The sequence below is a fragment of the Euprymna scolopes genome, chromosome 19, assembly GCF_053919585.1.
Source record: "Euprymna scolopes isolate OS-2025 chromosome 19, ASM5391958v1, whole genome shotgun sequence".
Classification (NCBI taxonomy): domain Eukaryota; kingdom Metazoa; phylum Mollusca; class Cephalopoda; order Sepiida; family Sepiolidae; genus Euprymna; species Euprymna scolopes.
In genome coordinates, this window is record NC_136500.1 from 46,529,419 (window position 1) to 46,556,958 (window position 27,540).

The following is a 27,540-nucleotide window of genomic DNA, read 5'->3' on the forward strand; positions in this document are numbered from 1 at the left end:
TCTCCCGTGTGTCATGAGTAAGTTGTTGGAATCCATATTAAATAAAGTAGTCAACCATCTCAGCAGAAACAACCTTCTTAGTGACATGCAATATGGTTTCCGCTCTGCAAGATCTACAGCAGATGTGCTAATGGTTATATCTCATAGGATTAATGAATCTCTTGACAAAGGCTTCCTTTCTAGGGTAATTGCTCTTGACATATTGAAGGCCTTCGATAGGGTATGGCATAAGGGCCTACTTCACAAGATTTCCAGCTACGGTATCACTGGAAATGTTTTCTCAATCATTAAATCATTCTCTCCGATAGGTTCATAAGAGTAGTGGTTGATGGGCAGAAATTGGAAGCCCACAGTATTAATTCTGAAGTCCCCCAGAGGTCCATCCTGGGCCCAACTCTTCCTTATTTACATCAATGATTTCCCTAAACACATACTTAAATCATTCATTGACATCTATGGTGATGATACGACCATCTATGGCAACACATCAAAGGCCGTAAATGACAGTTCTAATTCTCTCTCCTGATCTTGAGCATGTGGTACAGTGAGGGAAGAGGTGGCTGGCCACTTTTAATGCAAGCTTCTATCTTTACATCAACACTGATCCCCATCTGGCATCAATTGAAATGGATGGCTCTCGTCTTGGGGAAGCTCCATGTTTTGACAAGCTTCTAGGTTTGACCTTTACTCCTGATCTGAAATGGAACATGTACATCAAGTCTGTTGCCAAGGATGCTGGGAAAATGGTGGGGTCCTTCTACCGCTCCAGAATATATCTCACTACTGATGCAATTCTCTATCTGTATAAAAGCCAAGTACGTCCAAGGATGGAGTTACTGCTGCCACATCTAGACAGGAGCTGCTAAAAACAGCCTATCCTGCTTTGACAGAGTACAAAATAGACTTCGTAGCTTAATGGGGGATGCCCTTTTCTCTTCCCTGCAGCCTCTCTCCAACAGAAGAGACTTTGCGAACTGGTCTTTGTTTTATCGTTATTTCCATGGCAAGTGCTCATCTGAGCTCCAATTTCTCGTCCCCCTTCAATTTTTCACGAAAACACCCAACTGGCTGAAACTACTGTCAATTATCCCCACTCTTTATCTGTGCCTAAATCCAAACATAGATTCCATGAGCAGAGCTTTCTCAGAAGTGCATGACTGTGGAACTCTTCCGTTTGCCTGTTTCCCACCTGACTACAACTTGGATGTCTTCAAGTCCAACATAAACAAATTTCTGACAAACCGCCCTCTTAAGACACTATCAAATCTCCAATACTAATGATTACTAGAATACTATCTCATTGCAATAACCCTCATCTGAGTGGCCTCCAGGCCTTGATAAGTGGTGACCTCCATGTAAAAAAAAAAACAAAAACAAAAAAACTTACCACTACACTACAAAGCCATAGGAAGTGGAAAGTGTTGAAATTTAGAGATGTCAACCAAAAAGTTGACTTGCAGAAACGATCGTTGGCTGGAGGCCAGTTCAGCTTTCCACCATTTCATTTATTTCCCACAATGTTGAGGAAAACCAGCTCCTCACAAAAAGAGTGTCCAAATGAATAGCAATTGTCTGATATGAGGGGTCTTCCCCCAGACTAATCAAAGCTGATTGCTTTCTGGACGTCCTGTCACAAGATTTTTTTTATAGCGGTGAAAAAATTAAACTTGGATCTGCAGAGATCTACTGAAATCAGCAAAAAAAAAAAAAAATTTAAAGCTGCCTCCAGAGCACTAAAACTAAGTTTCCCCCTTTCTTTGGAGAAATGACAATAGGTAAGAAACCATAATTACATCTATGGTTAATGTTTTTCAATTAGAAAGAAAACATCCATTTCCTAGGTTCTATTAATACATAGCATAAAACCTTGTATTTAACCCTTTATGGCCATTTAGCACCCAAAAATGAATGTTTAAAATTTTAGATATTTTTCCGGGTTATGCAAATTAAAAAAAAAACAAAAAAAAAAAAAAAAAAAAAAAAACTTTAGGGGTTTGTAGCATATTTTTCAAGTTTTAGTTAAACATACTCAGACAACTAGATGGCACCGCCCTCTCCACATTCAAAATGAATTTATTTTAAGTAGCTTTTAGTCAATGAAGTTAAACTATCTACAGTATTTAAATGCATTTTGAGTTTTAGGCTTTCACTAATTTGGAACAAATTCAACAATAACAGATTATGCTGAATAGCCAATCAAAATGCATCAAACAGAAAAACAAGAATTAAGGCAAGTCTGCATTTTTTTTTTTTTTTTTTTTTTTTTAATAAAAGGTGTCAGAAGACTGAGAAAATCTTGAAAAATCACCTCGCAAAATGAAAATATAGATTGGAAGTCAATTGGTCTTATATTTGACAAAAAAATTAAGCCCAAGACATGACCACTTTAGCTGTCTAAACAGCATGCAAATTTTTAGTTTTATCATATTTTGACTATACATCTCAAGTACAAGGGAATAAGCAAATAGAAATGACAAAAACTTACTTGTGGTAGTTTGACCTGTAAAAAGAAAAAAAAAAGAATGATAAATTGTGATACATAATGTTAAGTTTATTAAAATCTTGCAATGCTATTTCAATACATAGAACATATATATTGGGACCCTATACCAGTAAGTAGAGATTGTTAGCTAGTGTACATTTCGACAAAGGTTACGTAGAGTACATGTCAAGATATCTGGTGGCAAACAAATAAACCCAGATGCAGGTTCAATGGTTAGCTCTCTAAACAAAATGCACTAGAAACGTGTTGAATGATATTAGAAATGATCATTTGTTTATAAGGCAGAACAGAGTTTCAAGTTAGAATCAAGACGTGCCAAATAATATAATAGAAGTGAATGTTTATTTGAAATTGTTCACCGACCATCTTAGGAAAATTTACGCAGTCTTTCCCCAAAAGAGAAAACTGAATAAAACCTTTGAATGCCAACAAGTCTCCATTGTTTTTCATGGATGTGTGGATCTGTCTAGTTTAACAGAAGACCACAACCGCATTGAGAAGGAGACGATAAAGAATGAAGGATGAGTGGCTGCGCACATCTGTAAAAAGGCTCAATTATATTATTGATTGCTCACTGGCAACAACCCCACAAGTATGTTTGTTGAAAAAGTTTTGCAAACAGTTTAATGGTTTGTTGTAGCAAGTTATGTATATAGTTAAATATATAAAGTAGCGAGAAACTATTAACTACCATGGTACCTCCAATTATTGGACATTTAGCTCTTCAACCCTACAATGACTAGATTAAGACTTATAAACAAACTTTAATGGATCAATCTCAGAATTAAGCTAAATTTCTCATAACAGGTAGGACGTCTAAAAGATTAGAGACTAAAAGAAAACGGGAGGAAAACCGACTTACAAAAATTCATCTTAGTTGACGAATTGGCTAAATAATGACTAAAGTTAAAATCTTGCAAAAAAAAAAAAAAAAAAATCCTTAAAAAGTAATATCCCATTTGGCTGAATAACTTAGCTAGTGTCCAAGACCCTTATATTCAAAACTTTTGAGGTTGTATTTCAATACTCAAATTGCTAATTAATATTTTGCACAGAACAAAAACAAGACAAAATATATCTTCACATTCAGTAAAGAAACAAACCATAAAATGACTTTTCCATTGGTTTTAAATGGAGATTAAGTCCTAAAAACTATTGCATCAATTTGTTTAAAAATAAGGATATTTTTTAAAAGGTCATTTCTAAGAAAAAAAAAAAAAAAAAAAAAAGCGTCATCACACTTCAAATTTAAATAGCATTATCGGTTTATCATTGCTAAATACAAACTGAAGAGTAGCATATTTTTTTTAAGTGTGGGGAAAGGATTGCAGATATGAGCAGAGTACCAGTCCAAACAAAATTCATGTCAGCAATATCATTTCTAAGAATGAAATGAGATTATATATATATATATATATATATATATATATATATATATATATATATTCTAGATATTTGTTTTGTTGGTAGAGAAATAAAGTTGGTAATGGCATAAGAATCAAAATTTATGAATGGCTAATTATGGATGGACAAAATCATTTTTCTATTACTATCTCTAATGCCAGCAATTACATCGTGGATATAACATAACCATCCCTATAACAGGGAGATGATGATTGGGACTAAGTTTCACAATCAGTCAGCAGAGATGTTAGTTTGTGATGATTTTTACTCCCATTTTTTTTTTTTTTTTTTTGCCTTTATTCGAAGTTACATTTCTCTTCATTTATTTGTCAGTATTTTGATTCTTTGGATTAGCGTTCTCATCTCTAGTGTTATTTTCATGTTTCGCTTGATTTTACTTCTGACTTCAAGTATATCTTATTGAACTCTGGAATCTTTGTTGAATTCAGAAGTTAATATGGAACCCTTCATTTAATCCACAGGGAAAGCATGCTCTTATTCTGTCAACCATTACTTGGTAGAAGTAATTCATAATTGTATTTTGAGTGTTGCCTGCACTGAGGATTGAACCTTCAACTTCCGCAAAAATGACTTTACAATTGAATTTTACCAAGTAATTTATCCGTTATACTATGGGTCCTTGAAAGTTCAAAGATTCCTGGATTCAGCAAGATATACCCAAGAAGGTTGAAGGTTACATTGACCGAAACATTGTGAAAATGACACTCATGAAAACAGTAGTTCGAAGAATCCAAATAAAAATTGAACAGAAGTTCAATTTTTATTTTTTTTTTTGATAATCCTAATCTAAATTTTAAGTTAAATTTAGCAAAAATGTTTGGTATGTAAAATCAATTACTCTCACTGGGGAATTTTCCTTCAGTTTTAAACTGATATATCAATTTTAGAAAATTCAAACTCCAGTAAAATACTCTAGTTGAACAATAAGATTTGCCATGGTCTAAAAGTATTCTGAATCAGAAAAAATACTCTATAGGTTTGAATTTTTTATTTTATTTATTTTTTTTAAATCTAAATATTTGAATTTTTCCCAGCACAAAGAATAAAAAAAAAATTTTCATTTACAATTATAAACATTCCAAGAATTCAGGAGAAAAAGAAAACGGTATATTTTTAATTTTGTAAGAATTAGGTATATTTATTTTTGGAACCTTAAAACCACTATTTGACAGTTTGAACAGATGAAATCCACAAATGCTTATAAAATATAGAAATTGATTTTTTAAAAAAAAACAACAACTTTATGTAGACACAAACAGATCAATGATTATGAATATTTTTTTTTTTTCAATCCCTCACCTAGTACAAACTTTTCAATTTGTACCATGCTACTAGTCAAATTAAATTTCCTAGAAAACCGTGACAAATGCTCAAATTTAGGTTAAAATATTTCTAATCCGGATAGCAAAAAGCTGAAAAATATTTTGAGTTGATACACATTTCAGTTATTGGATAGAGTGAGACATCAATTGAGACATCACAGGAGTCGATAATAAAAAAAAAAAAAAAAAAAAAAAAAAAAAAAAGCCTCAGTCTTGCAGGATGGACATATTCAATAGACACAAACGGACAACTTGACCATGTTTACAATTTCATTTCAACACTTTCCCATTTGCCACTGATCGGACATTGTCCCAGCATTCTTGTGAAAATGTTAGATATGTCGGTCTGAACAGTCATGTTGTCCTAGAAGAGAACAGATTTATAGGCACAATTATGCTCATTTACAAGATCAATTCTAACATTTAACAACTAATGATAATTTCAGGTAAGAGTTATGGTCAAAGCAGTTTCAAGGATGCCAGACTGCTAAACTATCTCTGACCAGGTTTTTATTCCTCTCTCAAATCCATCTTTATCAGTTTAGTTTTCCTTGTGAATTAACTATATATCAACTGTTTTACTTCTAACTCCGATACTCTTCCATTCTTTCAAAGCAACCAAACCAAATCCTGTTCTGCACACTACCTTGATTAAATCTTTATCGGAGAGCAGATCTAAAGATCTGAAACTCCCATTACACCCCCACCGTCATTTCTCCATACAATACATGCCCTTAACTCAAATTAGTCAGGTTTTACACCCATACATTACTAGGTATACTTCCTGATACAATTCCTTTAGCTGACAGCAGTAATGCTCTGCTGGTTAGTAATGGCACAAGTTCCTTGAATAAACTCTTGCAATCACAAGCATCAGCTCCTTCCTATGCCCTAATGGTATCACCATAGTAAAACTTTCTATTGTTATGGACATCACAAATTGCAGATTAATTAAAAAAAAAAAAAAAAAGTCTTTATCAAAATAAATATTGGTGATGCTATAAAAAGATTCAGATAATTGTGATAATATAAAATCTTATTAAAAAGTTTAAAGTAAAATTTAGAACACTTGACCAGGTTTTTAAGACCCAACAAGCAAAACTGAAGGAACGCTTTTGATTATATTTATCAAAAAAAAAAAAAAAAAAAAAAAAAAAATTGTTCGTTTACAGATACACTGGGCATTAAAACTCAACCAGTATAGACCTGACCTGAAGGCATCCTTTTTGTTTTGGTTATTTTGTGGGGCCTTAAACTTAATTGTTCCTTTTTTTCCCCACTGTATCCTTTAAATAGAGCAGTGCCACTTGTGTCCATTGAATAGATTAAAAGACAGTTGACTTGCATTACATCTGATTTAAGTATGCCATTCTACTTCTAATGGTACCAATGCCCATACTTTCAAAGACAGTTTTGCAATAATAGAGATTAAAAAGCAGCAAGAATGGAAAATGTTTATTCCTTTCAAGTGACATGAGATTCGTCTATGGAAAGGAATGAAAAAATAGGATTGTCTCCCTTCCCAGTCTACCTCTTGACCCAGCTATCCTTTGCTTTCCTTTGTCTTCTGCTTTTCTTCCTCTTTTCTGAGACAGAACATACATATATTCACAACTATAAATGTTGAATGAATTTATGGATTCAACTAATTTTCAACTAAATTCATTGATTAGGTCTTATTTGATCACATCTCCATACGTGGACATCAATTTAAATATTCTTTTTGAATCTTTATACTTTTTTGAAGCATTCTTTTTCAAACTTCAGTTTTTTTGTTTTTTTTTGCACTAACCAACAGTACAGTAGAACCCTGGGATACATCATTTAAAATTAGTAACAAAATACAGTAACGTATATAATACACATGTATATAATCAAGTAACATTGTAAAACTGCAAAAAAAAAAAAAAAAAAAAAAAAAAAAAAAAAAAAAAAAACTATCCTAGGGACACCATATCTCTAAGTTTTATTGTATAGCAAATCTAACAATTTGTTTTGCTATTTTCCTCTGAAGGAAGAAAGCCATTTTTTTTTAACCTATGGATTGAGAAAAATATATCACTAGTTTGCATTTCTTTGTTTATTAATAAACTAGCATGGGTACCCAGCGTTGTCTGGGTTGACATGAAGTTCCGTTTGAAACACCTGCTATACTAATCATTTTCATCATGGGTAACATGGATACTCACAACAATTTCAAAAAAAAAAAAAAAAAAAAAAAAAAAAGAAAACGGATAACATCTAAATGTAATCGCCTCCAAAAAGTATCTGATACCCTCTCCAGATATTATGACAGAAGGGATCACTTTCCTAAGCTCACGATTTTGTGAACCTTAAAAAAATATATATAAACATTAATACTTGCATTTATTTTTTAATTTTATTTTGGTAAATGTGTAGTTTAGTGGCATAAATTATTTGCCAGACAAAGTTATAAAAACTATTTATTTTTATATAAAACAAAGTTAGACCCAAAGACTGAAAAAAAAAAAAAAAAAAAAAAAAAATTATTTTTTCAACATTTCTTATTTGAGGCTGCTATATTGATTTTAAAATTTGGCCTTTCCAAGCTCTTTTATGAACTATGTTTTTATCTGTGATATTTTTTGTAATAAAAGAGCATAAAAACACCAAATTTGGCCTTAAAAAGGCCAATCTGTCAAACCTAAAAAAAAAAAAAAAAAAAAAGTCAAATTTTAAACGTGTAAGGCATGCACATTTAGTCTAATAAAAAAAAAAAAATGATAAACATTTTTTTTTGGGGGGGGGGGGTTACTTCAGCCTTTGGCTCTAATGTTTTATATAAAAAATAATTTTTTATAATTCTTTTGCCTGTGAAATTTATGCCGCTAAACTACACATTTACTTTTTTGTAAGGGCACTTTTTGTTTTTACTGGCTTTTTTAACAAATAAAGGAAATTTTAGATTTGCTTCGGGGGGGGGGGACTTTTCAATTTGCTTTTTATTTGTCGTGTTATGTTTCTAATGTACCCCCTTCTCCCTAAAAATGAATTTGGGGTTTGTTTTGTTTATTAAATTGTTAGCTGAAAATAGAGAATGGTCTCAAAAAATGAAATTTATCGATATTTTATGTTTCCAATGTAATCTCCCCTCCTCCGAAAAATTACTGATTTCTGTACAGCCGTTTAAGGAATAAAATAAAAATGAAATCTTGTCTTTTGTAAGTTTGTTTGGAAAAAAAGCCAAAAGATTTTCCTATCTACACGGAATTATTTTTCCAGCTAGAAACTTAATGAAATTACCAAATGATTTTATTTGGTGAACGTTTGTTTTTTATGCATAGCATCTAGGGGCAAATAACTCTAAAAGAAATTTTATCTTTAAGTTTGCTGTTGGAAATAATTCCAAATAAAATTGTTTAAAGTTTAACTATTTTAAATAAAGTACTTAAAACAATTCTCTCGCTAAAAACATTAAAATACTGCTATTTAGTAAAATCGATTTTTCTTAATGTCATATGCAAATAAGGTGATCTCTTAATTGTATATTTTTTACAAGAATCATACTATATATAGAAATGAAAGATTAATATATACAAAACGTCTTGCTTCAATCAAATTGTGAACAAACAGACAGGAATACGAATTTATAAATTTTATAATTGTTAATTTACATAATTCCCATGTGTGGGTGTGTTAAGCTCTGGTAAAGGAGCTATGTAATTTCCCCTAAGAAAATGCAAAGTTAACCACGTTGCAAGGTTCTCTCCCTTCAGATCAAAACACTTAAAATGTGTATTTATATCTAAAATAGAAGTAATAAATATTCAAATTTAAATTTTAAAAACTTTTCAGAGAATTCGATATTGACTAACCTCCCATTTGAAAATTTCAAATTTTCAAGATTTACCTTAACACAAGTAAACAAAATGCCTTGAATTTCAAGTTCAAGACCTAAGCTTAATCTTTAAATTGTAAAGTTTCTAGAATCTAAATAGTGTAAGGGATTTTGCTCAAAATATTCTAGATACAAGGTTTAGTATCATAATTTTAATCCTCGATATGAGACAATCATACAAAACTGAATTTTACTCAACCTGGGACAGGTATTCTCGTATATAAAAAACGTTCATAGAAAAATCATAAGCAGATTTTTACTTGAGTAAACAAATATAAAACCCATCTTGCCGAGCTTTTTTTTTTTTCTTTTTTAAAATCAGCAACATGCTTGATTAAAAGTACTACAAGCTAAAAATCGTTTGCATGAATAATTACAACTAAACAAAGATATTAACTACTGGATATACCTGTGTGATTCACCAACCTTTGTTTTTTTTTGTTTATGTGGATGGAGGGGAATGTTAAGTTGAGAAAACCTTGAGACAAGCTTAAATGTTTGGCTATATTCCAGGAAAAAAAACAAAAAACAAAACAAAAAAAAAACAGAAACAACCAAATAACTCTAAGTTGTCCGATTGCATTTAAACAGACGTTATACAAGAGGCAGAATTGGGCAATCACCAAAAAGGACAGAATTGTTTCGCAATTTGTAGGTGATGACATGAGAAATCCACTAAAACGTCATGATGGAAACATCCTGGACACCAGCAGAGCTATGAAACCAGAACGAACTGAGGGTTATGAGAACATAAAATTATACATTTTAAATATGTTAATAGTATTTGTAAATATTAATAAAAATTTCCGAGAAGCCAACAGAAGAAACAAAGAAAAGACTAGCGTATACATATTAATGATATGACGATTCCAATTCTTCTAAACTATTTACCTAGGAAGTTTTTTTGTTTTTTTTTTACCATCAAAACCGATGTAATATATGCATATATTTTTGCAAATGTAAAAACATTCTCGGATTTATAAATTTTAATGATAGTTTAAAATCAAATATTAATAATTTTATTAGTACCAGCAATGGAAAGTTAAAGTTTTGAAATGCATAAATTGTTTTAGCATCGGCCTATTAAGTCAAATTTTTCCAATTGTAGATTTTGATTAATCGTCCTACACTAACACATGCTATTAATTAGACTAGGATAGTTTTCTAGAGAGCTGGAATATATATAAGATTATAGATAAATAAAAGGACAAATGTTTTTAAATTCATAGATGTCTTATCATTCAAACAGTGTTTGAATATATGGTTAAAGTGGCAGTTTTAGTCATTTAGAACTGACTTAAAGCTTCACCGCTCACTCATTTTTCGACCAAATTTCAAACAATTATTACAGTTTATAGATCACGTCAGCTAAATTGTGAAAATCTTTTTCAATTTTCGTTCAGTAAAACAAGTTATGAATTTACTGGTGTTCAAAATCGTAAAAATATGTAAGGTGAGCAACACTTCATGACTGGTTTCCATAGCAACCATGTCGCTTCAGCGATTACTGTTGCTACTAATTCACTGCTGTCTCCAAAAGAGAACATGTGAAACAGAATGAAAGCATGACAGGGAGATAATTGGGTTTGTTGGTCGTTTTTGTTTTACGGCATATCAACCCTTTTCAGGTTATTTAATGCCCAATCCAAAGATTCGGAAGAAAATTTTTTTTAAATAGAATATTTGTTTTCAAGTCGGTTTCTATTTAACCTATAGTTGGGACCCTAACAGGTACTACCACTCCGGGTCAGAGTGGACCTGGGAGCAATGGTAATTAAAGGGTGGCGCCACACTCCCCAGAGCCCGCAAACTGGGGCCTCACCACTGGATATAATGCTTAAGGTCATATCTAGGACCATCTACTCTGACTCTTCAGGCTTATGCACATAAGCCTGAAGAGTCCTAGAGTGGATGAAACGCGGAATATTCAGTGTAGCTTAATCGCCATATACATTTTATAACTTACTAACTAGCTCTACCTATGTATTGATCACTTTTGAAGTAAAAACTTAAAGTCTACGCATAAACCTATACTTTCGTATATTAATTTTATGCGAGTAAATTAAGTAGTTATATATAACTAGCAAATAAATTCATATATACTTATATTTTAGTTATCTATAATGTTATGTTGAGCTTCATATATCCTGATAAATCCCTCTATAAAGGATTTATCCAAAGACTTTAAATTCACTTGAGATATGTATTTCAGTCAAATAACATAACTCATAAGAGTCATGACGTTCGACTAGAAATACAGGGTGAAAAAAAAAAAAAAAAAAAAAAAAAAAAAAACGGGCTCCAACTCAAATTAGGCCCCGTTTCTTAGCGTTTTGTCCGAATGATAGGAAGCTGGTCATAACTAGTTTATTATATTCAAAACATTACATCAAAACACTAGGGTCTTTGGCCTTTTTTTCTCCGTTCTACAGCATATGTTCTAGATGGCCTCCATTTAGCTTTTGTTTTTTTTTTTTGGTCACCCTGTATAATCTCACATTCTGAAAATATAACGTTTAATATAATTAAGTGATCAAAGGCAATCATTGGTCAATATCGGTGAAATACATGGTTTGCATTATTATTGCTCTTTAATCTCTGAACGTATATACCATTCACTAGAGAAAGCGGGGGAGGGCAGAGTGGTAGCTCTAGATATATATAAGGCTTTTGACAGGGTATGGCATGAGGGTCTCCTCAGGAAAATTAGATCATACGGTATCACTGGTAGAATACATGACATAATTAAATCCTTCTTAGATAAGAGAAAAATCCAGGTTGTCCTCGACGGTCGTACATCTAAATATGATATAAATGCGGGAGTGCCCCAGGGGTCTATCCTTGGACCTCTACTGTTCCTGATATTCATAAATTACCTCCCTGAACACATATCTAAAGAAATGGCAGAAACACTATAGGATGACCTCCAAACTGTAGTGGAATGGGGACAAAAATGGATGGTCACGTTCAATGCCGCCAAGACTAAACTAGTTTCATTCAATAATTACAAGAAACCTCTACCACCTATAGAAATGGCCAACGACTCTTTATCTGAGAGTACATCTTTCAAACTCCTTGGCCTAATGTTCACAGGAAACGCGAGTTGGAACAATTACATTGAAGGCATTACCAGGGCCACTGCAAGGAAGGTGGGCTCTCTACCATGCTAGAAAACTAACACCCGAAAGTATCCTGTACCTCTATAAGGCCACCATTCGCCCATGTATGGAGTATTGCTGTCATATTTGGGCTGGTGCATCTGCTACTAGTCTCTCGCTCCTTGACAAGGTTCAAAAGAGTCGCAAATCTGATAGGCCCTGAACTGGCATCTAAGCTTCAGCCTCTGTCTCATCGACGAAACGTTGCATCCCTCTGCCTGTTCTACAAGTATTTTAATGGTGAATGCTCTAACAAACTGCAAGAACTTGCACCCCCATGACGTGAACACACTCGACAGACCCGACAGGCTGCAAAATCCCACCTCCACACTGTAGAGATCCCTAGATGTAAAAGATCTTTCTACTCCAGTAGTTTCTTCCCAGAACCGCTAGACTTTGGAATTCCATTCCAGGTCCCTGCTTCCCCAACTGTACTGACGTGCAGAAGTTCAAGTGCAACATAAACCGATATCTTGCTGCCCAAACCTCTACATAGTACTCCAGTAGTTGTTGCACCTGATAGTAGCCCCCTACACCAAAGTGGCAATGTGCCTTGTTTGGGGTAAAAATCATTGTGCATAATTTTCAATGAAAAAGCTTGGGCATTATCCAAAACTAAAATGCAAACTTGCTAAACATACATTGATACATCTCACCTGTGGGAGGTCAGATATAAATATAACTTTTAAGGTCTTCATTGTATACTCATTAACCTGTTACTGTCAACTGATTTCCAGTCTTTTTTTTTTAGGGGGGGGGGGGAATCACCTAAAAAATTAGGTGATAAACAAAACAAAAAAAAAAAACTGAGGATGCTGATGGTTTTGGTCAGGTCATTTTTAAGAGGAAATCTTGGTGATTTAATGTGATCATTTGGTTGAGCAATCTCATCTTTGTTCATCCCATGAGTCTTCTGGTAGGGTTTATATGAAGGCAATCTTAAAGTCGCATGTTTTAAGCATGTTCTAATTTTAAACAATTTTATTTAATGACCAAACGATCCCATAATTTAACTTTCAAAAATATTTCAGACCAGCATGACATATTGGAATAAACTTGTAATATTTGTTAAAAATGAAATAAAATTAAAATCATAAAAATTTCATATGTTGGTAATGTGATTAAATAATTTATAAGAAAAAGGAGTGGTTATACAGTATCGAGTACAGGCAAAAATTGCATTCCAAGTAAAAATTTGGATATATTTACTTATCATATTTAAGTATCCTCACCAAAAACTAGGGGAAAAAATTAGAGTAGAATTTTAAAGCTAAAAATGTTTTAGTATTTTGTCAGTCTGCTTTTCATTGTTACTTGGTTAAATGACTTATCTCCCCCTGATTTATAGGATTTCTGCTCTTCTCCATAGTAGATTGGCAAAATCACAAAACATTTTATTTTTAATTAAAATTCTACTTGATGAGGCGTCCTAATTTTTGGTGGAAATACATTTTTGCTTGATACCAAAGTATATCCAAAACTTTTTCTGTTAATTTGGAACTTCAATTTTAACCTCACCCCTATTATTATAAGCACTGAATAAAGGTTTTATTTGCAAATGAGAGTAGTTAAAAAGTCAGAATCCAAATTCAAAAACATTTGTTCGTCAATTTGACTTATTGTCTGTATCAACAACCAAAGCCCATATGAGGTTACCAAACGAATAGAGCAGGGAGGGGGGGGGGGAGTTGCATAGATTTAGTTTGTAGCAAGCAAAAAACATTGTTACATTTACCACTATGACAAATTCTTTTTAATTTGATTCCATATTTCAATCCATATTTTTCTTTTTTAAATATGCCCTAAAACAACTCTAAAAAGTTGTGCAAAAATTTTAAACAATTTCATCCAGTTAATTAATGACCAAACAATACTTTAATTCAATTAAAGTTCATTTAAGCTTGTAATTGTACTTTCAGAAAACAGGATTTTGTTTACTTCACCTGAATATTTAAGTTTGACAAAAATCTAAACTCTGGTTTATATTTTAAATGGTAACAAGGTTGGGGGAAAGTTTTGTGCAAGCTGAATTAGTATATGATTTTGAATTATTTTTCTCTAAGCCCTCCACCCGGACAACATAATAGGATATTTAGTAAAATTCTTCACATGAATTATGCGATTAATATATATATATATATATATATATATATATATAATGTTCTCAATGAAGATAAATGATTACTAAGTATCTTAATTTACAAATTTGTTAAAGTTAAAATTTTAATCAGATTGTGATACTATTGACATTTCCTCAATTAAAGAAATGACTTCCAAAGAAAACTGACTGGAGATAAGTTTCAAAGTTAATTTCTAAAAGCTAACATGCAAAACAAAAATGTAAATTTTGAATAATTTATTTTTAATTACATTTTAAAAATCTAATTTTCAGTTTTAAAATTATTTTTCATTTATTTTTTTTTAAAACAAATCTGCTATAGAAAATACGTTTTTTTTTTTGCAGTATAAATATTTTATACATATTCTATCTTGGTTATTTTTACATTTAGACTGATGTAGCCTCACTAGGTGCATCACTTTGAACTCTGGAACTCTCATAGAATTTTGAACTGTAGATCAGATTACATCAACTCGAACATTCTAAATAATATCCAAGATAAGGATTAGTCTGAATAAGTCAAATTATGAATCAAAAAATTCTAAAAGTTTGAGTTTCAGGCTGACAGAAATAAATGTTATTAAAGGTTAGTGAATAATTTAGCAAAATGAGATGGTTTTACCCCCTCCCCACCAGGATAAAAATAAAAACTCAGGACAACTCATGCTGACAACTCATCTAACAATTTCTGAAATATTTGAGATTTTATATTTTTGACTTTCACAACATTGCTCCAATGTTTACAGTTTAGACATGATTGATTAACCAGCATAATCAAGTCATTTAATCAACATTCTTAAGTGTCAGCAACTGAACAAATATTCAGACTATCTTAATCCTACAGAATTACAGAAAAACTTGGCAAAAATAAGGCAGTTTTTTTTTTTCATCCTCATCTAAAAATCAACTTCAATTGAAATACTTGTTTATATACAAGAAAAATTTTTGGTTAAGGCTGCATCTTCAATTAAAGACGTGCTAGAACTATCCACTTCATTGCTTAAAGTTTAAGTTTTTAGATATCTAGTATGTAATTACATGTGAAAATTTATTCTTTACTGTGCCTAAATTATAATTATTCATGTTTCCATGAACAAAGCTTTCCTAGAACTGCCCATCCGTGGAACTGTTCCGCTTGCCTGCTTTCCAACTGACATGGTTGTTATAAAGTCAAATGCAAACAAGTTGTTTAGCCGCCCCCTTAAATAATTAGATTTTACCCAATACACATAACTAACGACCACTACACTTATCTCAGTGACCACCATACATTAATATTTCATCCTTGAGTGGCCTTTGGGCCTTGATAAGTGATAACTCCCTTAAGGAAAAAAAAAACAAAAAAAACTGACATTAAATACAATTTACTTTAAGTTCTATAGCTGAAAAATCCAGAAATTCCATTAGTCATATCTGGTTTAACACCCGTTTGACATACCTCTATGCATTAGCTTTTATTAATTGCCTTTTAAATTAATCTATCTCTGATCTATCTCAATTCCATCCTTATCACTTACTCCCACGTTTTCCTTAGCTGTCCCCTGCTGACCCTTCTACACCTAACCCAATAATTTGTCTATCCTTTCAACATAATATCAACAATGTTTTGCACACATCTTTATATTGTTTAATTTTAACCTTTACCTCAGCTAAGCAGATTCAAGCGTCAAGGCTCACATTACACAGCCACTGTATAGTTTTTATCACTTCAATACAATGCATGTCCTCGACCATCGATCAGGTTTTGTTTATACATCACTACAGGATGAAACAAATTTGCCGCCCTATAAAAAACACTACAGCTTTATTTTAAAACTTATTGAAAAAAATAAATTCAAGCAACTTTATGTAGTAGAGTTGACATCTATGCAATGTAGCCGCCTTCAGCCTCAATCACTGCCTTGATACAAGTCAGGAACTGGGAGCATGCTTTTCCTCAAGTATTGGTGGGAGCTCGGCAAATACTTGGCAGATGATGGCAATCAGGCTAGATTTGGTGTTATGGGAGGTTATGTTGGTGATGTTCTCGACGTATAACCAAACAAAGTAGTCTAGCAGGTTCAGGTTGGAGGGGGGGGGGGAAGGCTAATGAGAGAATGGTACAAAGTCTTAGCACTTCTAAAGCCAAGCCTGGGTCTCTTTGGACGTGAGCCAGCGCCAAGTCTTGCTGCCACACTCAGGGTCTGCCAGCAGCCACTTGATTGCATCAGGGAATCACCACTTCATATCCAGGTTCATTTTGGTGTTGATTTTTAAACTGATTTTGAAGATGTGAGGTGGCATTATGTGGCCCTCACTTGAAACCACATGACAGACCATAATCATGGCCGAAAACCGAGCTGTGCCCTCAAACATTGCACTGTCCGGGTTTGCATTTTGAGGGTGCTGGCAATGATCCTGTTGTCATAACTTGGATCGATAGAGAGAATTTGACCTCGCTCGATGAACATTGTCACTTTTTCTACTCTGTATATGCAACAAAAATAAAAATTGGAACAAAAAGTATGGCACAATCCAGATTTCAATGCAGCTGGTTTGGTTTTATGGCATAACCCTTTTTGGGGTTATTTAATTCCAAATCCGGCCATTCTAGTTTTTATGCTTCAAGTTCATACATTTTCAAATATTTATTCCTGCTGTTTGGTTTGGTTGTTTTGTAGAAAACATTGTTTATGGTTTTGCAGAACATAATGGAATGAGGGGGGGGGAGCAATGTTTGGGTCATTTTAGGTTAGGAAGTTGGGATCTTCAGACAGGCTGATCTGATAGCACTAGTACAATGCGGCTGGGTAAAGCTAGCTGAAGTGATATCCAATTCAAATGGTTCTTTACTTCAAACTATCTCAAAGCAAGATGTGCAGGTGCACTTTGAACTCCATTCATATGCCAAGCCATTCTATTCAATGGGCCAATTACTCAGCACTGTTGTATATAAATAGAACAAAGTGCATCAAAACATGAGACTACTACAGACTCTCCCCTTGGACAGTGTTGACTGAATTAAATTATAGGATTTTTTTTTTTTTTTTTTTTTTCAGAGGGAGGTAAGCGACCATTTGTATAAACCATGTATTAGGATGTATTGCGCTTACAATTAGTTTTCCATCGACTTTTTGATAACATTTAAACAATGCCATACATGTTCAATATTGAACTTGTGAAATCAGTTTATCAAAGTTTCACGGAAGACAAAGAAATTAACTGATCCCACATCTGTGACTACAAGTTTAGATTTAAACAGCTAAAAGTATCTTAAAAGTATATTGTCTAATTAAAATCAAGTCACTCTCAAACTCAACATCAATATTTTTCCTGCTCAAATTTTCTTGGCTTATATCCATTTTCCAACGACTCCTCCGGCCTTTATCTCCCTCTTTCTCTCTCTAAAGTGGATTTTTGATTTGCATGCATGTTCAATTATCCCATTTCCATCTTTCGCTTACTCTTCTCCCATTTTTGGTTTAAAGGTCCAACAATAAAATCTAACAAGTCTTCAACATTAAGATCCTTTTACTAAAAGGATGTTTGCTGTATAAAATAATCGTATTCAGTATCTGCTTTTCAAAAAAGCATTTTACTTTTCTTATTAAATGTTTGAATGTAGTTTTTTTTTTTTCTTCTCTTTAGGTTTAAAGAACCGGGGCCCAAAATAATTTCTCCAAATTTATCAAAAACTATGGAATCATTTTTGATTGACTCAACAAATGCAGCACCTACTTTTGACAAATATTCATGTAAAATATTAAGATTTACAATCAGCCAGAAGTTTGGATTTACTTTCTATGACAAAATGCCAAATTTAGGTAATCTGAGCATTCAGCATCATTAGTGTATGACAGTATTTAAAGTTAGCATGCAGCCTAATTATCGTCTTCAATGAAGCAGAGTTCGAATGACACTTGAGCCACCATTTTCTTTGAACAATATTTTTCTCATCAGAAAGCAATGATTTTCCACAGAATTTAGATTTTTCCGCCATTTTGAGAATTTGTAATGGTAGTTTTATTTTTTAAATTTGTAAACTAATATAATCAGGCTTGACTTTTTACATAGCATTTGAAGGTTAGTACTTTATATCAAAGATGAAAGTAGATATAACTAGCACTGCTGCTTGACGTTGCCTGGTCATAAAATATGCTTTAATATTTTAATTTACGCAGATTTTATTAATTACTATACTCTATGATTATGTTGTACCTAATAGATAGAAATTTATTATATTGTTGCCATCAGTTAGAATCGAAACATGAAAATCTAGCTTTATTCCTTACTGCCTGATCCAAGTTCATACACAAAAACCGAGTTAATATAAATGCATATATACACATGCGTGGAAATAACTCTTAATCGACTCATACTTGCCAAATTCCAATTTTATTTTTCAATTTTGACCCATTGGTAGCTATTTTTACAGGCTAAAAAAAAAAAAAAAATTGTTCAACAGGTCAAAATTCTCTATATCGAACTTCAAGCAGAGATAAAAATTGAGTAGTTTGGTAAAAGCCGTTCCTCAGACAGATAAAAAAAAAAAAAAAAAAAAAAAAAGCATTGAAAAACTTTCCTAGATAACAAGCCTTGTAAGTTGTAGACTGAAAAAAAAAAACAAAAAAAAACCCTCCAGCAAGTTTTAAAAGAAGTCTTTTGTATTTTAATATGCAAATGAATTTCTGCGAAATGTAAAAATACAGTACATGTATTGTAATCAAAGTGACGTAATGTATGAATTATGACAACTGTATAAAATATTCACTTTATTGTACTCGGAAAGGATAGGAAAAAAAAAAAAAAAAAAAAAAAAAAAAAAAGCACAAAATATAAAATCGCTTCAGACACTTTAGGGCAAAGTTGTTATGCTTCAAGTTCTTAATATAGTTTGTTTTATTCATGTTGTAAATTCATATGAATATCTGTAGTAAATGAAACTAGATCAGAGTACTAGTTGTACGTAGATTTCCATGGGATCTTGATCTACAGAGCCAATTTAACAAACTTCAAATCTGACATACGGACCAGTTATCACGACCGGAAGTGAGTATGGAAACCAACTAAACAGCAAGTTAGTAGCCAAACTGAATAGGTGAAAATACACAGCCAAAAATGTCAGTCATCAAAATCATTTGCATAACCTGAAGTGGCTCACTTTGATGTTCAGAACTGCTTGTTTTAACTACTGCTCCCTTTTCCCCAGACAGCATACCAGTCAATGACCAGTTAACCAACATAGGCAAATATCGGAAAACAGAGGGAGTCAGTGAGCAATTCATTATATCAGTTGCACTACAATATCTCTGAACCCACTTTCATGTCATTGCAGGAATGTTGCCATCTTTTACATAAAGGAGTCACCATCTATCAAGGCTTGAAGGATACCTGAGGATAAAGGTTGATGAGTATATAGTAGTCATTGGGACAACAGCATAGTAATCATTAGGGGTGAAAATTGGGCATAACTTTAAAGGGACAGCTCAACAGAACTTGTTCCCATTGGACTTGAAGACAACCATGTCAGCTTAAAAGCAGGCCAATGGAACAGTTCTACAAGCGGGCAGTTCTAGGAAGCTTTGTTCATAGAAACTTCATTTAGAGTTAGGCACAGAGAGTGGAGGATATTATTGATAGTGATTGTACCTATTTACAATGCCTCCCCACGGAACAGAGTTAGACACCAGGGTTGTTTTTTAACGTGGAGAAAAGGTACAAAAATAAAAATTGTCTCAGTCATGAAGGATATCTCCACTGAAAGAAAACGAGAAATGGAAGTGCCGCATCTGAAGAACAGATACTACACTTTGATCTTAGCCAAAAGAATTGTAGCTAGAGTGTTTTTGTGAAAATTTGGCAGGGGGAGGGAGCTTACACAGAGTCTAAAATGAGCACTTGCCATGAAAATAACAGCAGAGAAGCTTGCAAAGTCTTCTGTGGGAAAGAAGTTGTAGAGAATAGAAATGGGGCATCACCTAGGTTTTGAACTGTTAAGACAAGTGCTCTGAGCAGCTCTTGCCCAGATGTGACAACAGTACTCCATCCTAGGCCGTACTTGGCTCTTATACAGCAGTGAGATATCTACTGAATTCAATGTATGTATTCCATTTCAGATCAGGAGTGAAGGTCAATCCCAGAAATTTTTAAAACGTACTTCCCAAAAACGCAATTCATTTCAATTGGGGATCAGCATTAATGATGGAAAGAGAAGGTTGATTTTAGATACATTAAAATTAACTAAACATCTTATTTCCTCATTGCACTACATGATCAAAGTCAAAAGGGAATCAGAGATCTCAGTCATTGTTGGCCTTTGAAGTGTTGCCGTAGATTGTGGTGTAGTTCATGTCTACGAATGAGTTAAGGATTTGGGAAATCATTGAAGATCAGGAAGAGTTGGGCCCAGAATATAACCCTGACAGACACCAATGTTGATACTATGAGCTGATTTCTGCCAATCCATGACTACTGTTATAAGCCTATCAGATAAAGGATTTAACTGAAAGGACATTTTCAGCTATTCCATAGCTGGAAATTCTTAAGTAGACCTTTAGGACCTACCCTATCAAAAATCTTTGGTATGTCAAAAACAATTGCTCTAGAAATGAAGACATCAAAAGATTCACTAATCCCGTGTGATAGTGCAATTAGTACATCAATTATAGATCCAGCAAGATGGAAACCATATTGCATGTCACTTATTTTTACTGATGTGGTTGACCACTTCTATATCAAATTCCAGCAACTTATGATGCACAGGAAACTGATTGGTCTGTACTCGAAGCAAATGACCGATCTCCAGAAGTTTTAAATATGTTAAAATATGGTTTTAAGTCAATTTGGATATTGACAGGTACTAGGCCTCACTCTGGGTAAGAATGGACTTGAGTAATAGCAACTAAACAGTGCCTCCCCCCACACACACACACGTTCTAAAGCTTCCAAATTTGGGTGTCACCATCCTCAATGTTGAAGGTTATGTAAAACAATATCAGTATTAAAGAAAACCATTAACAATGTCCAACAGAGGGATGTAGACAATGTGTGCATATTTTTAGTATACCAAATCCAATGATGTAGTGGTGATTTCGTTGGTTTCCAACATCAACTAAAATTTAATGCCATGACGTAACAAAGTAAATATGTAATTATAATGATTAATTACATTTCGAAACTCATTTGAGCATTATACAGGTATACAGTTAGCAAAATTAGGTTAGGATTTTTCAGGTTATGCACAAAAGCAATTCTTACTAGTTAAAATATGGATTTCTTCATGATTGTAAAAAAAAAAAAAAAAAAAAACCCTGCTTCGATTTATTTCAATAAATAAATGTACTGACTTGGAGGTTTGTTAGACCAGGTTCATTTTTTGTTAACATCCTTAAAGCAAAAACAAAATTTAAACCGTTTACAAAATTACAATAAATTTATTTACTGTTGCACTACACAATTTAACTTTTCTTCACATTAAACTAGTTTATAACAGTTCTAAGTTTTCATTTATCTGGCATTTGATAGGATTTTCAGCAAGCTATTACAAAGCTGAAACAAGGAGGAAAATCAGCTCCTCGCATATGTGGTGCACCACTGGTACAAAAACAGCCAAGAACAGACATCTGCATTCCTTGGTAAGCAATCGGCAATAAATCACCCCTTTCTGAAAGGATGTAATGCCTGGAAGATGCATTCAAAACCAAATTTGACCTAATTTTAAAAGGTCTGCGCATCAGGCAACCAGATTTGTGAAAACAAACCAAACATTTCTGAATGTTGCTAACCTTATTTTGATATCAAGGATAAAATACATTATTTTTCGTTTGTGATAAAATGTGTTGACATCAAGCTGGATAGCTGTCATATCTTTGATGTCACAGCTTTTGGGGAGGGGTAAAAAAAGTCAATCTGTCATTCAAAACCTGATTGGAGGAGAGGGGTGCAAGGACTAAAAACTATGTTAGGATTAGGACCCCCACCCCCACCCATGACTAAGATTGCTGGCTTAATTTAAGTATGCTACTGCAAGGAATAACAAATAAGTTGTATATGAATTAAGTACAACCTTGTGTAAAGGAAGCTTATAAAGGTTTTACTTACTAGCAGTATCAGTGCACCGGTGTTGCCTGATGGGAAAATGGCAGAAAGCCAGAACAGATTCGTTGAAAGAATTGAACAGACTCAAAAACAAATGAAACTATAATTATGTAGCACATTATCTTACACTGAGCTAATATTGTTTTGTGAAGTGATAATTGAGGTCCCCACCAATAGAAAGCAATGTTAAGTGAATGTGCTTAAAAGGCATGTTAATTAGTACGTAAGTGAATGTGCTTCCACCCTCCTATAAGGAATAAAAGTTTCCAAAGAAATATTTTGAGCAATCATGAAACAAATGTAAAAATGCACATTACGTATGAGCAGTAAAAGAAATTAATGAATAAAGAACGTTTACGAAGATATTTCAGTCAACTTAAAACCATTGGTTCTGGTGTTTTTGTACTGAAGGAGAAAATCTTATAGACAGAGGTAGATTCGTTTTGTTTTAATGATTGGTAATGACCTGGAATAGAAACTCCCACAGCTGGGCTGGTAGCCGTGTAAAGGAAAAAAAAATCTAAAAATATGAAAAAAATGCAGGAGAGTCAACGTTGTACAAAAAAATATGCATAACTTCCTATTACAGGAAAATAGGAGCGTAAAGCGTAGGTATATTACAATCAATCCTAAATCCATTGGTTCTGGTGTAATTTAATGAAGGAGAAACCATTCTAGACAAAGTTATTTTTGCTATATTGTCAATGTAGTGGTTGTTAAATCAATAAATGACCACGAATAAAGAAAAAAAAAAATGCACATTAATCAATCCAAAAAACATTGTTTCTGGAGTGATTCAATGATCGAGAAATCCTAGACAGATCAATGTAGTATCTGTTCTGATGCTACACGTCACCTTTTCTGCCCTTGGTCAGTAGAGGAGAAGTCTTTTGTGAGATTATTTTTGTTCCTATCTAGAGTGGTTCTTATTGGGAAGCAGGATTTTCCCCACAAGATTATATATTGAAATATGTAACTTACTTTTAATACAGAAATTATATTTAAAGTTTTGGTTTTCTGTTCTTCTATATCCATTTTTCTTTCATTTTTTTCAAAATGTTTCATCAGTTACATGGTTAGGAATCCTATACTCCTCTATAGTCTTCATTTTCATATCAGTGCAGAATACATGAATACAAAAACGAAGTTCAAATAACTACTAAAAGATAAATCATACCATAATGTGAACATTGGTTAAAAACAATCTACAATATTAAATCAGCATGGTGGTGAATTTGGGAAGAGATGCCATTTTTCTTTTTCAAATATAGCGATAAACACTGATTTTCGAACCGAATAAACATTTTACAGTAAAAATACTAAAAACTTATCCAGTTAGGTAGAAAAGTAATTTATCTTGCCTTTGATAACATGTTATATTTGTTTTTTGAATCTATGTTTATAGTAAAACAACCCTTTTCTCATTAAATTGTTAGGTGAAAGTGCAGAATGTCATGTTCACTGACCTTCTCCCTCGGTAGCCGTAGACAAACCCAACTAGAACAGCCACCATTCTTGAGCATGTTTGTTACGATAAGTCATCAGGTGTTCATCTGTGCGAATGGGTTTGGATCATCTTCGATGAAGCTGGCAAAAATGTTGGGTTTGTTGTTCAGCAGGAGAAACAACTGAATTTGTGTTGGCTGACACCTTGCTTAGTGTTTAACAGTTTGAAAATACGGTAAACTGATATTCCCATAATCAGAGAAATGCAAGCAGACAGCCAATAAAATTGGACAGAGTTTGTGGAAGGAGTGATTATTAAAAAAAAAAAAAAAAACTAGTGTCAAATGCATTTGTTAAAGCAAACATGGACGGCACTATTGGGAAAAGATGTGGTAAATGTATTAATGTTCCTGGTTGATTTGAGGAGAGGAAGAGTAGGAAATAAGAGTAACTAGTATGCTACCACCTATGAAGATGACATGTAAATAAGAGTTACTCTCCTAGGAATTAATATAATTTGTGATAAATGAAAGCGACTTAATTGCAAAACCTACAGATACTGGCTAGCAGTGGGAGCAGAATGAATTTTTGTGATGTCAGCGTTTACTATGCTAGATCTTTCTGGTAAAAGGGAAAATCATTTTATTAATATAAAAAGATAAGCCCTCCTCCCCTCTCTCAACTATTGAGCAGCAAATATTTTACATTATAGAAACAATGAAAATTTGTGAGCTAGAAGAGTTATATTCTTTAGTGATACTTTTTTATAGTACGAAAAGGTACTTTTAAAAATGAATAAAAATTAAAATCTTTCTAGAACAATTTCCAAATCAGGTTAATTTAATTAGAAGTAGCTCAGCTCTTTAGCATGCTTTTTAAACTCGCTATTTTTTCCAGATTTTTTAGATCGTCGTGTGCATCTTTCGCTTTTCAGTATAAAAAAGTGAAACTGGATTCGAATCTGCAGTTTCCAGTGATCTCCGGAAAGCGATGTAAACGTTTGGTCAATGTCGGCTTTTTAGCTTCCTATCAAACAATCGTTTTCGTCTAGACATTCCCGTAATAAACGGAGAGCTGGTTTTCCCCAAAGTTGGGTAAAAACAAACAAACCGAGTTAATGACCTCATTAAAAATGCCCCCCCCCCCAGCAGAAAATATTAACTGCTGACTAGCTATTGTTTGTCGTCATAACGTTCGCAGAAAATGATTTTCACTCGACCTAATTAAGTCATTAGGTGCGGGCACCTGTCAATTCTCTTTCTACTTAAATAAATTCAAACGTCTTTCAGTTAAGTATTTCCTGCTGGTAGATTGATTAACGTGTCATGTTTTTTTCACATTTTATTTTCCAAAATTACCTCAGGGCTTCGGGTTCGATCCTACCTACATACCAAAACTTTAACCCCCCCCCCCCCGTGTTTCTCACCCAGGCAACGCCAGGTACCCCCGCTAGTACTAAATAAATTGCTAATAAATAAAGCAGATGCCATGACTAGAAATCAAAACCTTAAGATTTTCAATCTTATCAACGAGTATATATACGAGTAGATTTACTGGCCTAGCAAAAAATATACTATATCAGAGGGAGAAATTTTTTGCCAGTTTATAATAAAAACTCTGCCAATCCACATTCTAATATGACCTAATTTTTAATTTTATTAAATTAACGTAATGATTAAACTTCATAATCCCACTAAAGCGCATGCAACATCTGCTGAAAAATCAAATAGATTTAGATACTAACATTTCAAAGATTTCATCAATCTTATTGCAAAAATGGTTTTCTTTTTTAAATATATTCCTTTATTCGAATTATCTTTAAAAATAAAATAAAAATTTTTTCCAAGAAAATAATGAAAAGACGAAGGTGTGGAGTGTCAATGAACAATTTGTTATAGCTCAGCATATTCATTTACCAGACCATAACATTAAGATACATTGAAGTAATGTTCAATATAATCATACACAAAAAATTATACATTAAATGTTACTTTAATGCAAAGTCAACCATTATTAATTCCATGAAAATTTCAAATCTTTGAAAAGATTTGAAAGATCGGAAGTTAAAATGAATAATAGAGGTCAGTCTAGATTGTACATTTTATTCTGGGGGACATGAGTGAGGTCAAGTGTTCAATGAAATGAACTGACGGAGGTTCGAATCCAGTTTGTTCCACAAAAATCATGTTCACTTAGGATGTTAGCAATCTTCATGTGGCTTCTCCTGTAAGAACCTGATGGCTTTCTAGCAAAATATTAGGGAAATTAATGCTATCTTCAGATTCATACGAAATATTACTAGCTACAACCACTATGATTTTCCCTACTATCTATGCAAATGTAAACAGACTCCATGAACAAAGCTTTCCCAGAACTACATGCTTTTGGAATATCGTTCTGCTGGCATGCTTCCCGGCTGAATACAACATGGTAGCCTTTAAATTTACTGTAAACAATGTTAAGCCATTCTCAAAATAAAATTTTACCGAATTTACATCATAAGTGATTACTACATTTTGCATTCATTAACCCTTATCCTCGAGTGGCCTTTGGGCCATAAATCCCATCATTAGAGGCCTTTTAGTTTTGGAGGAGAGAGTTCGAAAATATGGAAACAGACTGACATATAGCCATTTGTATACTAGATTTTAGATTTTCATTTAGAAATTGCTCATATTAGGCTTCCTAAAAACCTGTTAAAAGATTCCAAAGAAACCGAAATTAAGGAAATATTAATTGAGGTCCGATACTTATTAAAATCAAAAAGTATTTGAGTTTTCAAAAAGGTATTCCTCCCCTTTATGTAAAGCTAAAACTAAATATTGTTCACATTATCCACCCTTATGTCTAGTAGCCATGTTCCTGAATTTATCATAGATTAGTAGTGAATCCTGTGTATACAAATATAGACATTGGTCACTTAATATTGATAGAAAAAAATTTTTTTTTAATACCTCAATGATTCATGCATATCAAAAGTGAGCATTAAATAACCCCGAAAAGATTTGATATGCCACAACACATGTTAGATCTGTTCTTTTTCAATTATAATATTCGTGTGGCTCTGTCAATGTTTCAATATATTTTAATTTATGCATATTTTGCATTTACAGAGTCGATTCTTTGATTATAGTGTACCTTACAGTGATTTCCAAAGTAAGAAATGACTGTGCCATCAACTAGAATCGAAACAACATTTAGCTCTCCAGCCTTAGTTACCTTTTGAGCTACTGTCAGATTGATAATAGCTTAAAATTTAAGACTTTAATGTATAATTGGGTAGAACAGCACTTTAAGTCTACTTATGCCTGCCAAGTTTTAATTTTTTTCTAATTCTGACCCCCATTTTTACACACTAAAGACCAAATCAAATTGTTTCACAGGTCCAAATTCTCTATATCAAGTTTTATGTCTGTAAGCCTAAAATTGACAGGGGTTTGATAGAGACTGTTGCTCAGACAGACATATATAAATAAAGAAAATGTTTAAATTTCAACGTTATTTCATGTGGTTAACGGTAGCTGAATGGATACCGTCCTTGCTAATCAAACCAGAGATGGCTTGTGTCGCCAAGTTCGAATCCATCGACTGGTGTTAATCATGACACCCTGCACTGAAGATTCTCAAAAGGA

The 27,540-nt window shown here is 33.1% G+C and overlaps 1 protein-coding gene across 2 annotated transcripts in view; it reads right to left on the reverse strand.

Annotated features, from left to right (window-relative positions):
* The window catches only part of LOC145303553 (uncharacterized), a 138,919-nt gene that overhangs the window by 56,332 nt on the left and 55,047 nt on the right, over positions 1 to 27,540 (reverse strand). For both annotated transcript variants that reach the window (XM_080145058.1, XM_080145057.1), the window contains exon 3: positions 2,486 to 2,500. In XM_080145058.1, the coding sequence (XP_080001184.1) occupies positions 2,486 to 2,500 (15 nt within the window). The remainder of the gene's footprint in view (positions 1 to 2,485; positions 2,501 to 27,540) is intronic.